The 17,531-nt window shown below is 43.4% G+C and overlaps 1 protein-coding gene across 1 annotated transcript in view; it reads right to left on the reverse strand.

Moving 5' to 3' along the window:
• The window catches only part of TNRC18 (trinucleotide repeat containing 18), a 725,141-nt gene that overhangs the window by 398,057 nt on the left and 309,553 nt on the right, over positions 1-17,531 (reverse strand). Inside the window, exon 9 of the mRNA XM_044088920.1 lies at positions 9,361-9,539. Coding sequence (XP_043944855.1) covers positions 9,361-9,539 — 179 coding nt within the window. The remainder of the gene's footprint in view (positions 1-9,360; positions 9,540-17,531) is intronic.

Consider the following 17,531-nt stretch of genomic DNA (forward strand, 5'->3'; position numbering starts at 1 on the left):
TCTGAAAGTCCCTTGGGACTGAAACCTGGTGCTTTTAGAATTTCTGGGTTTTGCTTGAGTGGCTCTGGAAGGAACTGGAAAGGACCAGTTCTTAGTAGGCCAGTGCCTCTTGGAGGTTGTACTTGTAACAAATCTTTCACAGTTTGCATAGATTTAGCTTTATCTTCCATCTGTTTTATAACTTCTTCAGCCTTATTGCCAAACAGACGGTCCTGCTGCAAAGGAGCATCCAACAATTTTGCTTTAACATGATCAGGCAGCGATTGCTCCTTAAGCCAAGCATGCCTTCTAAGGACAGACCCAGTAACAGCAGCCCTGCAAGAGGCCTCCAAAGAATCAAAACTACATTGCAAAGTATGTTTTCCAACTTGTTCACCTGAATGCAATAAATCCTGTAAATCCTTATTTTCCACACAATCAGAAATCAACATCATTTTCTGTTTAAGCAGTCCCATGATATGCTGTTGATATTTTAGCATATGGAATCAGCAGTTTAAAGCCCTGATTGCCAAGGTTGCAGAAGTATAAACCTTTTTATCCCATCTATCCAGCGCCCTGGAGTCTCTATCAAAAGGGGTTGGATTTTTAGCAGTAGAAACCTTAATGCCCTTGGGCCCCTGAGAAATGGTTTCAGGGTCTGCAACAGGTTTTTTTTAAAAGGAATTTGTGGGAGTCAGGAACCCTGTAGTATCTCTGTCTGGCTTACAATGGGCCAGAGGCAGGGAATCAGGGGCCATACTGGATTCTGAAAACACAACAACGTCTAGTACAGGAGGTATAGCCAAAGGCCTATGCTGAGGAAGAAGAAAGAAATCCCCAAGCCTCTTTTTGGATTCAGAAAAATCCTGAATTTCCCAGTGGAAATGCTCCCTTAACGTATGTAAAGTTTCCCCAAAAGAAAAATCCTCAGGAGGAGAAGCAGAAGAAATGGAATCCTCTGCATCAGAGTCCTCATAAGTAGGTATGGACAAATTCTGTTCATTAGAAGAGTCAGAAAAACAAGAGTCCTGTTCAGAGGATTCATAGTCAAGTTCAGCCCTAGGCCTCTTAAGAAGGGGGGGGGGGGTGACTACCCCTGATTAGAGTAATTAAATCTTCAGCCATTTTGATCATTTGTTTTTTAGGCATAGGGGCATGAACATGTGGCCTAGGCACCGGATTTTTAGACATAGATCGCGACTTTGGCCTTAAAATTGAAGGTGGTGTCGGTTTAACATACAAATCTGTAGGCCTGAATACACCCTCACAATCCGGTGCCTGCACAGCGGCTCCGGACCCATCCAAGGTAGAGACATCTGCGGGTTCCATAGGTGAAGCATCTCAGGGCATACCGGACTCAGAATGGGTCTCAGTAGAGGCCTGCGAATCAGAAGTAGCGGTTATCAGGGGCTGCGAAAGCACCTCTTAGGAGAAGCGTCGTCAGCAGTTCTGGACCTTTTTCTTTGCATTTTTTTTGGTATTCCGGTAGTCGGATGGCTAACCGACATCATTTCTGGATAATTAAATTGAGAACCAAAATATTTAGAAGCAAAAATGTGCCTACGACGGATAGTGCGCTGATTAAATAAAGTACAAAACCGACAGCAAGGTACGTTGTGGTCAGGGCCTAGGGAAGGAATACAGTACAAATGGAAATCCTTATGAGGTATTTGCTTCCCGCAAGTAATACAATTATTAACTTTTATTGACATCGGTAAGGAGCAAGAAAACGTTTCCCCAACTGGGTACTTAGTTTTTTAGTTAAAGATTTCGGTTCTGAAACTCGAAAACGAAAATTTCAGGAGTTGGCCGACCGGCACTTGTGAACTGCTTCTGCTTCGGGCACCGTGTGGCAAGAAAGACTGATGTAATGGCGTCGGCTGCATGTTTTATACCCCTGACATCATGGAAGAAGGGACAGCAACCGAAGCAGGACCCAAGACTTTGTTAATCAGGCCAACTGAGGTCAACCTGCCAGCAGATTACTCAAATGTAATGACTGCAACAGTAAAACATGAAGAACATCCACTGCTGACCAAAAAGAACAAAAACTCATCTCACTTTTGCCAAACAAAGTACAGTTGTGTACACTTACCATAAATGTAGATGTTCGAGTGTATTCACTGTTGCAGTCATTACATTTGGGTAATCCTGCTGGCAAGGTTGCCCTCAGTCGGCCTGAATTCCAAAGTCCTGGGTCCTGTGTCGGCTGCTGTCGCCCCTTCCTTGATGTCAGATCGTCACGGGTATAAAAGAAGCAGCAGATGCCATTTTCCTCAGTTTTTCTTGCCCCAGATGTCAGGTACCCCTGAAAGGGTAGCTAAAATGTATATATATATATATATATATATATATATATATATATATATATATATACACACACACACACACACACACACACACACACACACACACACAAATACATGCACCAATATAAACTTAACCTTCATCTACAAGCAAATACACCACATAGGTTGTATAAAGCAGAGAAGGAAAGATAAGTTCCAGCAGAAAAAGGGGGGTGGCGGGTGGGTAACCTGGACTGCAACAGTGAATACACTCAAACATCTACATTTATGGTAAGGGTACACACAACTGTACTATGTTCTTCGTGTTTCACTGTTGCAGTCATTGCATTTGGGTACAGTCCCAAAGCTATGGTTGGGAGGCTGGAGCTAAACAGCATTAGGAATGGCTAGGAGGCCCTGCACAACTGCAGTGGCAAAGCCTGCCCTAGAATTAGAGTAAAGTGGCAGATGATAGTGCTTTGTAAAGGTGTGCACTGAACTCCAAGTAGCAGCCTCTAAAATGTCTTTGGGTGGTACTCCCCTGAGAAAGACTGCTGAAGTGGCTGCAGCTCTGGTTGAATGTGGCCTAATGCCATTAGGTACTGGCTTGCCATGGTGAGAATAGCAGAAACGAATGCAGTGGCCTATTCACTTTGAAATAGCCTGCATTGAGACAGCCTTTCCTTGTGATCCTGCAGCATATGCCACTAGTAATTGCTGTGTCTTCCTGAAAACTTTGGTTCTGTCCAAGTAGAATCTAAGCTGCCTGTGCACGTCCAATGAATGCAGAATTCTCTCCCCCTTGGATAAAAAGTTGGCAGATGAATAGTTTGGTTAAGAGCCACACTGGACACCACCTTAGGCATAAATGTTAGGTTTTTCCTCAGAGAAACCTTGTCTGGATAAACCATGATAAAAGGTTCCACGGCCATGAGTGCCTGTAGCTCTGAAACTCGTCTTGCAGAAGTTATTGCTAGGAGCAGAGCTGTTTTCCAAGATAAAAACTTTATATCAGCAGTAGCAGCTGGCTCAAAAGGAGGCAGGGTGAGTTTTTCCAAGACATAGTTGAGGTCCCATGCAGGTACTGGTGATCTCCTTGGAGGCCTTAAATTTTTGGCTCCTCTGAGGTACTGCTTTAATAAAGGATGAGAAAAGATTGGTGGCTCTGTGTTGTAATGACCCGAAATGGCAGAGGCATGAATTTTAACGGATGAAAAAGATCGGCCTTTGTTCAGCATCTCAGTTAAGTATTGCAAAATCTGAGGAATATTTGGTTCAGCTGTATCAGTTCCTTGTGCTTGGTTCCAAGCACAGAATCTCTTCCATTTTCCAGCACAAGATCTTCTGGTACCAGGCCTTCTGACTTCGAAAATGACATCCATCACAGCTTTACTGAGAGGTGCGCTTTGTACGACTACATTATCCGCCATGCTGCCAGGTTTTAAGTTCTGAGTTGGCTGTGCAGGACCCGATTGTTTTGCTGGGATAGTAGATGGGGTGTTTGAGGTAAGGTCCAAGCTGGGCATTCAGACAAGTTCCTTAGGATTGGATACCAGTACTGGCGGGGCCAGTCTGGGGCAATCAGTATCATCTTTGGCTTCTCCTGTCTGACCTTTAGGAGTACCTTGGGGAGGAGAGGCAGTGGAGGAAAGGCTTATACTGATAGGGTGTCCACTTTCCATGCTTGTCTGTGATAAGTCCTTGTGCAGAATCTTTTTAGTTGGTAGCTGTGAGGGGAGGCAAATAGATCTATGTCTGGGCATCCCCATTTCCTTGTTATCATGCTGAAGACTTTGTGGATCCGGCTGCCACTCGTGGGGATTCATGAGGTTTCTGCTTAGTTCGCCTGCCAGAGCATTTTCCTTTCCTGGCAGGAATTGTGCCTGCAGATGTACTTGGTACTGTGTCCCACAAAGTCATGGCTAGTCTGCAAAGGGGATAAGAATGTGTGCCCCCCGCTTGTTTATATACCACATGACCGTGGTGTTATCTGTCTTTATCAGTAGTTGTCCCGGATGAAGTAGGTTCTTGAAGGCTGTCAGGGCATTTTGAACAGCTAGCATCTCTTTTTGATTGATATGTAGATGCATTTGGTTTGAGGACCATGTGTTGTCCTGAATGCATCTTCCTGCCATGTGGGCCCCACAGGCATAATCTGATGCATCGGTTGTTAGTGTCTGCCAGACTGGGGGTAATGTGAATGGCTGTCCCTTGTTCTGGTGACAAGCCTTCGCCCACCATCGAAACTCCTGTTGCAGGCAGGGAATGAGAGTAATTATTGTTTCCAGGCTGTGGCAGTGTTGCCTCCAAACACTTTTTAGGTACCATTGAAGTTTTCCTCATACGCAGTCTTGCATATGGAATTAGTAGGATGCAGGATGCCATGAAGCCCAACGCCTGCAGAATTTTTCTTGCAGATAACTGGGTCTTTGTTGCCAATATTTTGAAATAGGTAGTCAGTTGTCTTTGTTTGTCTGGCGTGAGATAAGCTATCTGGGCAGTTGTATTTAAGTTTGCACCCAGGAATTTTATCTCTTGAGAGGGTACTAGTTTTGATTTATTTTCGTTGACTGTGTACCCTAGGCATGTTAGAAGTCTTTTCACAAATGCCAGATGCTGTAGAAGAATGTCCTTGTTCTCTGCTTGAATTAGACAGTCATCCAAGTAAGGGTATATTTGTATTCCTCTGTCTGCAGAATGCAATTACTGGTGCCAGGCACTTTGTAAAGACCCTGGGCGCAGTAGATAAGCCAAAGGGCAGTGCAGAGAATTGGTAATGCATTGAGCCAGCCTTGAATCTGAGGTATCTTCTGCATGACTGTCTGATTGGAACATGCAGGTATGCCTCTTTTAGGTCTAAAGTCACAAGCCAAGCGTTCTTGCCCAGCATGGGCAGAAGCTGCTGCAAAGGCAACATTTTGAATTTTGGTATATCCAGGAATGTGTTCAGAATAGATAGGTCCAGTATTGGTCTCCAGGCCTTGTCCTTTCTGGGTACCAGGAACAGTCAAGTAAAATCCTTGTCCCTGCTCTTGCTCTGGTACTTGTTGAATGGCCCCCATGTCCATGAGGGATGAGACTTGTTTTTGTGCCTCTGTCCATTGATTTTTTGGCAGGTCTGGCCAGCCGTTTGCCTTTGGCAGGGTACAGAAATGGAACTTGTAGCCTTGTGACACTATATTTAGAACCCACTTGTCTTGGGTTATAATGTGCCACTTTTGAGAAAAAAGTACTAATTTTCCCCCTAAGGGTGCTGCCAGGAGATAAGTGGTTGGTGCAGGCAGGGGAAGTCATTGGGACTGTTTACTGTATGGTTGCGATTTGTCTTCTCCAACTTTGGAGGTAGAAGCACCCCATTGCTTTGACCTGTATGAACCTTGTGCCTGGGATTTGTCTTCTAGGGCATCTGGACCTGCCCTTTTGATGTCTGTCTGACACAGGAAAGGACCAATTCTTTGTAGGCCAGTGTCTACTAAACCTAGGTGGCTGTACTTGTAATGACAGTTTGCATAGATTTAGCTTTGTCCTCCATTTTCTTTAACACCTCTTCTGCCTTAACACCAAACAAAGTATCATGTTGTAAAGGTGCATCTAATAATTTAACTTTGACATGATCAGGCAGATTTTGTTCCTTTAACCAAGCATGCCTCCTAATTACAGAACCCATAACTGCGGCCCTGCAGGAGGCCTCCAAAGAATCAAAACCACATTGCAAAGTATGCTTTCCAACTTGTTCAGCTGCATGTAATAAATCCTGCATTTCTTTGTTTTCTGCACATTTAGAGTTTAACAACATTGTTTAAGCAATGCCATGACATGTTGCTGATATTTGAGCATATGAAACTGACAGTTTAAAGCCCTTATAGCCAAGGTAGCAGATGTGTCAACCTTTTTTCCCCATCTATCCAGTGTCCTAGAATCTCTGTCGGGGAGGTAGGGTTTTTTGCTGCGGAAGCCCCAACTCCTTTGGGACCCCGTGAAATAGTTTCTGGGTCTGCAGAAGGGTTTTTAAAAAGGAATTTATGAGAGTCAGGAACCTTGCAATATCAGTCAGGCTTAACAGGAGCTGGAGGTAAGGAGTCAGGGGTAAGAATGGACTCAGAAAACACATCATTTACAATGTCTAACACAGGTGGAATGGCTAGAGGCCTGTGTTGAGGTAGTAAAAGGAAATCCCTGAGCCTCTTTTTAGATTCTGAAAAATCTTGGCTCTCCCAGTGGAAATGCTCACTCATGGTATGCAAGGTTTCCCCAAAAGAATAGTCCTCTGGAGGAGAAGCTGAAGGTATAGATTCTTCAGCATCAGAATCCTCATAGGGGGGAAGAGAATATTCGTGATCAGAAGAAATAGAAACCTGATCTGAAGATTCAGTCAGTCTCTTACCTAGGCCTCTTATCAGGAGGGGGATGGGAACCCCTGATCAAGTTAATCAAGTCTTTGGCCATTTTGAGCATCTGTTTTTTGGGCATAGAAGCCTGTCCATGTGGCCCTTGATTTTGTTTCTTTGCTTTAGAAGGTGCTTTAGTCTTTGCCTTTGAAGCTGAAGTCGGTTTAATGTAAAGATGTTTAGGTCTGAAAACACCCTCAGAAGCTGGTGCCTGCTCAGCAGCTCCGGACCCATCTGAGGGAATAGTATCCGAGGCGCCAATACCTTGAGTTTCCAGCGGCATGGCTGACTCCACATGGGAGTCAGTAGCGGCCTGCGACTTTAAAGTAGTGGGTGTCAGGGGCTGCGAAAGTGCCCCACTGAGAACCGACGAACCGGCGACTGGCTTAGGAGAAGCTTCGTCGTCGGTTTTGGACCTCGGTTGTTTATCTCTCTCTTTTTCTTTGCGTTTTTTGTGAACTCCGGTAGTCGGACAGCTATCCGACAACATTTCTGGATAATTAAACCGGCGTCCAAAATAGTTTAAAGCAAAATCATACACACACTTAATAGTGCATTGGTTAAATCTAGCACAAAACCAACAACCAGAAACGTTGTGATCAGGGCCTAGGCAAGGAATACAGTAAGAATGAAAGTCCTTATGAGGTATTTGCTTTCCACAAGAAATACAATTATTTACTTTTTCTGACATCGGTCTGGAGCAAGAAAAAAGTTTCCCCAATGAGGTACAGAGCTTTATTGAAGACTTCGGATCTGAAAGTCGAACACGAAAATCTCAGGAGTCGGCCGACCGGCACATGCGAACTTCTTCTGCTTCGGGCACCGCACGGCAAGAGAGACTGAAGAAAATGGCGTTGGCTGCTTCTTTTATACCCCTGACATCAGGGAAGGGGTGACAGCAGCCGACGCAGGATCCAAGACTTTGGAATTCAGGCCGACTGAGGGCAACCTGCCAGCAGGATTACCCAAATGTAATGACTGCAACAGTGAAACACGAAGAACATCATCTTGATGATCCAAAAGACTTTTGGGAAAATATTCTGTGGACTGACGAAACAAAAGTTGAACTTTTTTGGGAGGTGTGCGTCCTATTACATCTGGCATAAAAGTAACACAGCATTTCAGAAAAAGAACATTATGCCAACAGTCAAGCATGGTGGTGGTAGTGTTATGGTCTGGGGCTGCTTTGCTGCTTCTGGACCTGGACACCTTGCTGTGATTGATGGAACCATGAATTCCTCTATCTACAAAACATCCTGAAGAAGAATATCCAGCCATCAGTTTGTGACCTCAAGCTGAAGTGCACTTGGATTCTGCAGCAGGACAATGATCCAACACACACCGGCATAAATGAAGGTCTTGGAGTGGCCTAATCAAAGTCTGGACTGGAATCCAATTGAGATGCTGTGGCATGACCTTAAAAAGGCAGTTCATGCTCGGAAACCCTCCAATATGGTTGAATTAATACAATTCTGCAAAGAAGAGTGGACCAAAATTCATCAACAGTGATGTGAAAGAATCATTGCCAGTTATCGCAAACGCTTGATTGCAGATGTTCCTGCTAAGGGTGCCACAACCAGTTATTAGGTTTAGGGGGCAATTACTTTTTCACATAGGGCCATGCAGGTTTGGATAGTTTTTTTCCCCCTTAATAAATAAAATCATCACTTAAAAACTACATTATGTATTTACTTGGGTTATCTGTCTAATATTTACATTTGTTTGATGATCAGAAACATTTAAGTGTGACAAACATCCAAAAAAATAAGAAATCGGGAAGAGGGCAAATACTTTTTCATTGCGCTGTAACATACTGCAATAATAATGAAGTATTAGCACTGGCCCCAAGTTGTAAGAATCAAGGACCCATCCAGTTACTGACTGCATAATTTAGGGTCAGTACAGAATGGGTTATGCCCCTCAAATCGCATATTCTGCTACAGGAAGTAATTTCTTCTTGTGAACCCAAGTGACAACAGGAAAAACTTGAGCATTATGCTTAATGGTAGCTTTCTTGAATCTCTGAAGAAAGGTGAAAAGCAACAGATTTTCTTCCACAAAGCAAGCACAGACCCTGGAAGACTAAAAGTAGTAGTAGAGGTTGGGGGAGCACTTTGTTCCCCATACACATCATGAATTTCATCTGCACATTTGTTTAGGACTACCTGATCACAATTTTCTGCATTCAAGATAGTAAATAAAATGAAAAAGGAATCAGTCAATATGAAAAGTAAATGGCAGGATCAACAACTTTTTTCAACCCTCAAAACTCTTGTCTGACCAGCACCACATAAGCTGCAAAATTTGCTTGGAAAGGAACAAGTATTAACTTGGCTTACGAAAATACAAAATGGTAAGTTACAAAGAAAAATAAAGCAATACTGTCCTTCCTGTGAAGTAAATGCCTGAACAGCCTGAGGAAAGCTGGGAGAAAGATGAAAAAAAATAAGAATGCATGGTGACGTCATAAGGCAAGGGAACTAAATAAATGGGCTAACGATGTGGGCCAGTCAATTATCTATCAAACAGGCTTTAGTAACAGCTAAGAGGTTAACGCCATTAATGTTTTACTGTGATGCGCTGTAGCTGGTAAACTAGAAACAGGATGCTATCATCTAAAAGAAAAACAAAATTTCATGCTGGCATGTAATTTTTTGTCTTGCTTCAAACCTGTCATTACTGTGTGCAGTAATTAGTTTACTTACCGGTTCACACTTCTTTTGCATCCAGCTGTATTTTTTGTTAGGGTTCAGTTCTCGAGGTAGCCGGGTAGTCTGTGGCTTGCAGGACTCAAAAACTGGTGAAGACAGGGCTTCCATCAGTACCTGCTTACTGGCAGCAAGGAGACTCTCCAAATCAGAGCATGTCTTGTACACTTCAAAACCTGCCAGTCAAAACATTGCTGAGTTACTTACATTACTTGAACAAAAACACAATGCAGTGCATCATGCTGACCACTCACATTGGACATTACATTTCAGATACAGCAGGAATTAATCTGATTATACAGACTCCTGAAATGTTTCCATATCTGAAATTTTTTCTCAAACTTATTTGCAAACAGGAAACTAACATTCAAATGGAAAGTTATGAAGAAGGCTTCAGAACTTTAAAATGTTTAAAAAAATAACCAAAAGTAAATCCAAAATATATTCAGTCTATCAAATTAAAACCAGCCCACAAACCATGCATTAAAATTTTGCAGCAAAAGACTAGCCCTGCTACAGGTACTGGGTTATTCACTTTTGGGGGCCTACAACTACATACATGGCATGTGTTGATCTCTGAATGTTGAAGTACAGCAAATGAACTGTAACACTAACACCTGAACAGTAAAATCAAGTAGGAATCAACACTTACTAATGAACAGGTGCTTTGACTTCATGTTTCAGCTTCAGGGGCATTACCCACTTTATCAGTAGTTGAAAAGTACAGTTGTGTACACTTACCATAAATGTAGATGTTCAAGTGTATTCACTGTTGCAGTCATCACATTTGGGTTATCTGCCTGCAGGTAAGCCCTCAGCCGGTCTGAATACCAGAGTCTTCGGATTCCTGCATCGGCTGCTGTCTCTTCGGCCATGACGTCAGGTCATCAGGGGAATAAAACATGCAGCCGACGCCATTACATCAGTTTTTCTTGCCCTAGATGTCAGGTGCCCCATAATGGAAAGTAATTATATGTTATGGCACACCTCCATCAAAAAGCAAATATACCAAACAAGAAGGAAAGTTAGAGCCAAGAGAAGTCAGGGGGCTGAATGGAGGGTAACCAGGACTGCAACCGTGACTACACTAACATCTACACAACTGTACTATGTTCTTCATGTTTCACTGTGGCAGTCATCACATTTGGGTTGATTCCCAAAGCTAAGGAAGGGAGGAGGAAGTTAAAGAGCATTAGGGCCAACTATTAAGCCCTGCAGGACTGCAGTAGCAAAACCAGCTCTGGATTTAGAAAAAATAGGAATGTGGTAAATGCTTGGTGAAAGTATGTACAGAGGTCCAGGTAGCAGCTTCTAGGATGTCCCTGGTAGGGACTCCTGTGAGGAAAGGCTGCAGAGGTAAATGCAGCCCTGGTGGAATGTGAACTTATCCCCTGTGGGGTAAGTTTTCCATGGTGCTTGTAGCAGAAATGAATGCAATGGGCTATCCATTTGGAAATGGTTTGCTTTGAAATGGCCTTCCCCTCTGCCCCTGCAGCAAAGCCAACTAACAGCTGTTCAGATTTTCTGAGAGACTTAGTTCTGTCCAAATAAAATCTACGTTGTCTGTGCACATCCAGAGAGTGCAATATTCACTCCCCTTTGTTTACTGGATTACGTAAAAAAGTAGGCAAATGAACAAACTGATTTAGGGCCACACTAGACACCACCTTGGACATAAAGGAAGGACTGGTCCGGAGGGAAACCCTGTCTGCATGGAAGACAATGAAAGGTTCCCACTGCCATGAGGGCCTGTAATTCAGACACTCTTCTTGCTGATGTGATGGCTAGAAGGAAGGCTGTTTTCCAAGAAAGGAATTTCAACTCTGCTGTTGCAGCTGGCTCAAAGGGGGGGGGGGGTGAGCTTTTCCAATACAAAGTTAAGGTCCCAGGCTGGGGGCCCTCCTGGGGGAGGTCTTAAATTTTTGGCCAATCTAAGGAATTGTTTTAGCAGGGGGTGAGAGAAGAGGGGTGGCTCAGTATTATAATGAGCTGAAATGGCAGAGGCATGAATTTTAATTGACAAGAAGGATAGGCCCTTGTGGAGCATTTCGGTTAAGTACTGAAGTATATGAGGTAAGCTGGGCACCGTTGTGCCCATCCCCTGAGTCTGGCTCCAGGAACAGTATCTTTTCCACTTTTCAGCATAGGATTTTCTAGTACTAGGCCTCCTTGCCTCCAGAATGACATTTAGCACCTGCTTACTGAGGGATGGTATTGAAGAGCTCAAGGAAGTAGCCAGGCTGCAAGGTTCAGGGTTTGAAGATGACGGTGCAGAATCTGGTCAGCCAGTTGGGACAGCAGGAAAGGGGTCTGAGGCAGGTGCCATGGTTCCAGCAGTGTCATACTGCACAAGAGAGGTTACCCAGTGCTGGTGTGGCCAGTCTGGTGGGATCAGTATTGTCCTTAGCTTGTCCTGTTTGATCTTTAGCAGAACTTGAGAGAGAATAGGCAGAGGAAGAATGGCATACACGGAGGCTTTCCCAGGTAAAAGGACAGGGCATCCACTTTCCAAGCTTGACTGTGGTAAGTCCTTTTGCAGAACTTGTCCAACTGGTAGTTCTGAGGGGAGGCAAACAGGTCTACCTCTGGAGTTCCCCACTTGTTCCTCAAGAGGTTGAATATTTCTGGTTCTAGTTTCCATTCATGTGGTTCCATGAGATTTCTGCTTAAGTCGTCTGCCAGTGAATTTAGCTTGCCTGGCAGGAATTGAGCCTGTAGATGCACCTGGTAGCTCAAAAGCTGTGTTCCACAGAACCATGGCTAGTCTGCAGAAAAGGTACGAGTGGGTTCCCCCCTGCTTGTTTATGTACCACATAACTGTGGTGTTGTCTGTCATTACCAATATTTGTCCTGTAAGAATGTGGTCTTTGAAGCCTGTCAGGGAATTCTGTACAGCTAACATTTCTTTTTGATTGATATGCAGGTGCATCTGTATCAGGTTCCATTTGACCTGAATGCACTGCCCTGCCAAGTCAGCCCCCCATGCAGTCTAATGCATCTGTTATGATCTGGGCGGCAGGGGGTTGAGTGAAAGGGAGCCCCTTGTTGTGGTAGCAGGCCTCTGCCCACCAAAGGAACTCTGTCTTTATATAAGGAATGATAAGAATCTGATTCCAGGTCCTGAGAATGTTGACACCATAGGCTTTTTAGATACCATTGTAGTTTCCTCATATGCAGTCTTGCATATGGAATTAGTAGAATGCAAGAGGCCATGAACTACAGGGCTTGCAGATAGCTGGGGTTTTGTTGCCAATAGTTTGAAGTAGGTTGTCAAATAAACTTGTTTCTCCGGAGTGAGGAAAGCCATCTGGGAAGTTGTGTTCAAGCTTGCTCCCAGGAATACAAGCTGTTGGCAGGGTAATATATGAGATTTATTTTTGTTTATGGTGTACCCTAGTGAGGTTAGAAGTTTCTTTACGAATGTCAGATGCTATAATAGCAAGTCCTGGCAAGCTGCCTGAATCAGACAATTGTCCAAGTATGGGTATATATCTGAATATTTCTCTGCCTGCAAAGTGCAATGGTTGGAGCTAGACACTTTGTGAATACCCTGGGCACAGTAGATAAACCAAAGGGAAGTGCAGAGAACTGATAAGTGCATGGAGCCTGCCCTGAAGCGTAGGTATTTCCTGCAGGATTCCCTTATTGGAATGTGCAGGTAAGCTTCCTTTAAGTCTAAGGTTGCCAGCCAGGCATCTTTACCTAGCATAGGAAGAAGCTGTTGAAGTGTTAGCATTTTGAATTTCGGAATTACCAGAAAGGTGTTCAGAATAGAGAGGTCCAGGAGAGGACAACAGGAGCGGTCTTTTCTGGGTACCAGGAAAAGTCTTGCATAAAACCTTGTCCCCTTTGTTCTGCTGGGACAGGTTGAATAGCCCTGATACTTAAGAGAGAACCTGCTGTTGGGCCCCCGCCCACTGATTTAGGGGTAGGTCTGGCCAACCGTTTGGGGTTGGTAGTGTGGAAGCGGAATCTGTATCCTTGGGAAACTATGTTCAAACCCCATTTGTTCTGGGTAATTAATTCCCAGTTTTTTTGCATGCAGGGCAAGCTTTCCTCCTAAGGGAGCAGGTAGTTGAGCAGGGCTTGGAAGGGTTAAGGTTAAGTCATTGTGCCATTTTTCCGTAGGGGGTGGCTTACTACTCTCTGCTTTGGAAGTGGGATCCCCCCACTGCTTAGGTCTGTGCGCAGCCTGAGACTAACCTAGGTGGTCTGCTGTTCCGGGTTTGGACTGGGAAGACCTGAAAGAGACTGGAAATGACCAATTCTTTGAAGGCCAATGCCTACTAAATCTGGGCGGCTGTACTTGTAGGAAATCTTTAACAGTTTAAATAGATTTAGCTTTTTCCTCCATCCTTTTGAGGACTTCTGCTTTGTTGCCAAAAAGGCAGTCTCGGTTTAAGGGAGCATCCAATAATTTAGCTTTAACATGATCTGGCACGTTTTGCTCCTTAAGCCAAGCATGCCTTCTAAGTACAGACCCAGTGACAGCAGCCCTGCAAGATGCTTCTAAAGCGTCAAAACCACATTGCAAAGTATGCTTACCAACTTGTTCTGCAGAATGCATTAAATCCTGTAATTCTTTGTGTACAGCACAGTCAGGAATCAACATCATTTTCTGTTTTAGTATGCTGCTGATACTTTAACATATGAAACTGGCAATTTAAAGCCCTGATGGCCAAAGTAGCATCTAAGTCTAAGGCTCTAGAATCGCTATCAGAAGGGGTAGGATTTATGGCAGCAGTAGCCTTAATGCCTTTTGGTCCTTGAGAATTGGTCTCTGGATCCGCAGTAGGACTCGAACAGGAACTTGAGAGAGACAGGTACTCTGTAATACCGATCAGGTTTTCTGGGAGCTGGAGGTAAAGTGTCTGGAGAAAGGCTAGATTCCAAGAAAACATCATCTACAATGTCCAGAACAGGAGGGATAGCTAAAGGCCTGTGTTGAGTAAGAATTCCCCAAGTCTCTTTTTGGAGTCAGAGTAATCCTGGCTCTCCCAGCAGAAATGCTCCCTAAGAGTGCAAGGTTTCACCAAAAGAAAAATCTTCTGGAAGGGAAGCAGAGGGAATGTAATCCTCTGCATCAGAATCCTCACAGGTAGATAAGGGCAAATCTTGGTAATCAGAAAAAGCAGAAATATCAGACTCCTGATCAGAAGAATCAAAGAAAATCAATTCTGGGTCTCTTAGAGGGGGAAGGCTGGCTTCCCATAATTAAGGTAATAAGGTCTTCAGCCATTCTAAGCATTTGATTTTTAGGCATATTGGCCTGAGCCTGCGGTTTGATAGTCAGTTTTCTAGGCGTGGTGCAAGTTTTAGGCCTGGATGAAGATGATGGCGTTGGTTTAAAATGCAAGTCTGTAGGCCTGAATACACTGGCAGAAGCTGGTGCCTACACAGCGACTCCGTACCCATCCAAGGTAGAGACATCCACCGGTTCCATAGTCGAAGAAGCATCTCGTGGCATACCGGACTCTGAATGGGTCTCAGTAGAAGTAGCGGGCATCAGGGGCTGCAAAAACGCTTCACTGAGTATCGGCAGACTGGCGACTAGCTTAACGGAAGCATCGTCGGCAGTTTTGGACCTATGCGGTCTGCCTCTGTCTTTATCCTTACGTTTTTTCGGAAGATTGGTAGTCGGATGGCTTAATGAAGTCATTTCGGAGTACTGAGACTCAGAACGAAAGTAATTTGTTGCAGATAGCCCAACAACGAATAGTTCGGGGATTGAACAAGGCACAAAACCAACAGCGAGGGACGTCATGGTCTGGGCTTAAACAGGGGAGGCAGTACGAATGAAAATCTCTATGAGGTATTTGCTTTCCACAGGTAAGACAATTGTTAACTTTTACTGACATCGGCTGGAGCAATAAAAAAGGATCCCCAATGGGGTACTTATCTTTTTTGAAGACTTTGGATCTGAAACTCGAAAATGAAAATTTAGTCGGCCGACCGGCACTTGCAAACTGCTTCTTATTCGGGCACCGCACGGCAAGAAAGACTGATGCAATGGCATTGGCTGCATGTCTTATACACCCCTGACGACCTGACATCATGGAAGAAGAGACAGCATCCGATGCAGGAATCCTAAGACTCTGGTATTCAGGCAGGCTGAGGGCTACCAGCAGGCAGATAACACAAATGTCATGACTGCAACAGTGAAACACGAAGAACATCTAGCTTGCAAAAACATAAAACAATACTTTAAAAATGTTACAAACTCTCCTCCATCCTTCCTTTTATCACAGTCTTCACATACAGATGTACAAAGCCTGTGCAAACTGATCTTGGAGACAGAAAAAAAGATTAAACACATACAGGCCAATTACTAATTCCAAGGTAACCTTCCCAATAAACAAGATTACAAGACTGTTCATGATTACTCTTTCAGATTTGTTTGCATTTGCCTCAAAAGCCCGCCAGTTATCTCCCTACAACAACTGCAAGATTCATAATTGTGAATTCTGAGATTACAAAAAAATTAAGAGAACTAAAAACAAAACAGTAAACCCCTACATGTGTTCTACTGCCAGTGAAGTGGTTTTGGGGGGGCCTTTCTTCACACTCTCCCAAACTGAGGGACCGTGCTCTGCACTATTGCTACATATAACTCCAAAACACTTGCATCTTATCTTGGAGTGACAGGAATGCACCAAGTTACTGCTGTTTAAGACAATAGTATATTTTACACATTATATCCCCTTTTCTTTTTTGCACTATTAGTAGCAATGTTCCCAGGTTCACAACTTCAGTTTTTGCATTTCGAACCAGTTTACCTTACTCCCTGAAGGCAAGGCCTGCTACCTGCTTGCCATATCCTCAAGACATACAGTGAGTATTGTCAGGGAGGAAAGACATTGTCAATTTAAGTTCTCCCATCAAATACTGCTTTAAGACTTCATTGAAACAACACTTGTTCTCCCATTGGCTATGTAGATGTACTGCCACTGACCTATTTAAAATATATATATATATATATATATATATATATATATATATATATATATATATATATATATATATATATATATATATATATACACATATGTATGTGTAGATATATATATATATATATATATATGGATCTAGGACTTTTGCACGAAAGTGCAAACGCCTGAATCCATTATCATCAAACACACTTTAACGAAAGCGCTTTTCACCAAAAAGCACTTTCGTTAAAGTGAGTTAAAAAAAAAAAAAAAAAAAAAATCTACGTTTATGCAGGGGGGCAAGCCACCCTGCCCCTCACACCCCCTACTTTAATATTCTCACTCCGAGATCGCACTACAGTGGGGAAAAAGGAATTTTCCCTTACCCGCACCGTAGTACTATCTCCGGAACAGGCATACTTGCGCGAAAGTGCTTTTCGGTGAAAAGCACTATAGATATATATATATATATATATACACACACACACACATACATACATATATATATTCCTAGCCTTCCTACTATTCCTCCCCATCTCACTTACCACTCAGACTCCTCATACATACATTCAGTGCTTCCAACTTACCAAGTCCAACATGTGCCACCCAGCCACACATAATCTACTATATCAGTTACCTACCATATCTTCTGTTCATTCTTGATGCCTACATAACAATAGCTCTAACGCTATACCTTGCTTTCAGAATCTTTAACCTGCTGCTCTCCATCTTTTCCTCTTCTCTACTGCCAAACTGCAATACTGTACTGTTCACACATTCGCTACTATCCCATGTCACCAACCATATTCAGGCTTGGCTTCCATACTTAAATCTAACATCTGTATAACTAGTATTATCTATTTTATTGTATCACCTATTCTGTAATGTACTGATGTTTAGTTGTCTCTCTCGCCTTCGTTCTTGCTGGTTGAGATTGGAGCTGATCCTCGGCTCCGACTCGGCCATCTTCAATAGCGCGAGAGCGGTTTAATGGCTTGAGGCTACCCCTTATCCCATAATGCCTAGCAATAGCTACCCAGATCTCGTTTGCCGCTTCAGCTGCGAGGTGTCATTTTTCTGGCTCAGGCTTGTATAAGTTTTTTGTATAACTTTCTTCACTAGAATTCAACCCTTCTAGTATTTTATTATTAACGATAGTTTATTTTTTTGTGATAGATATTTGTTTAGCTTATAGTATCCCTCCCTTTTCTTCTGGAACTCGTTTAACTTAGAGAGTTC

This window comes from Protopterus annectens, chromosome 12.part0, assembly GCF_019279795.1.
Source record: "Protopterus annectens isolate FY-2018-M chromosome 12.part0, PAN1.0, whole genome shotgun sequence".
In the NCBI taxonomy this organism is placed as follows: Eukaryota; Metazoa; Chordata; order Ceratodontiformes; family Protopteridae; genus Protopterus; species Protopterus annectens.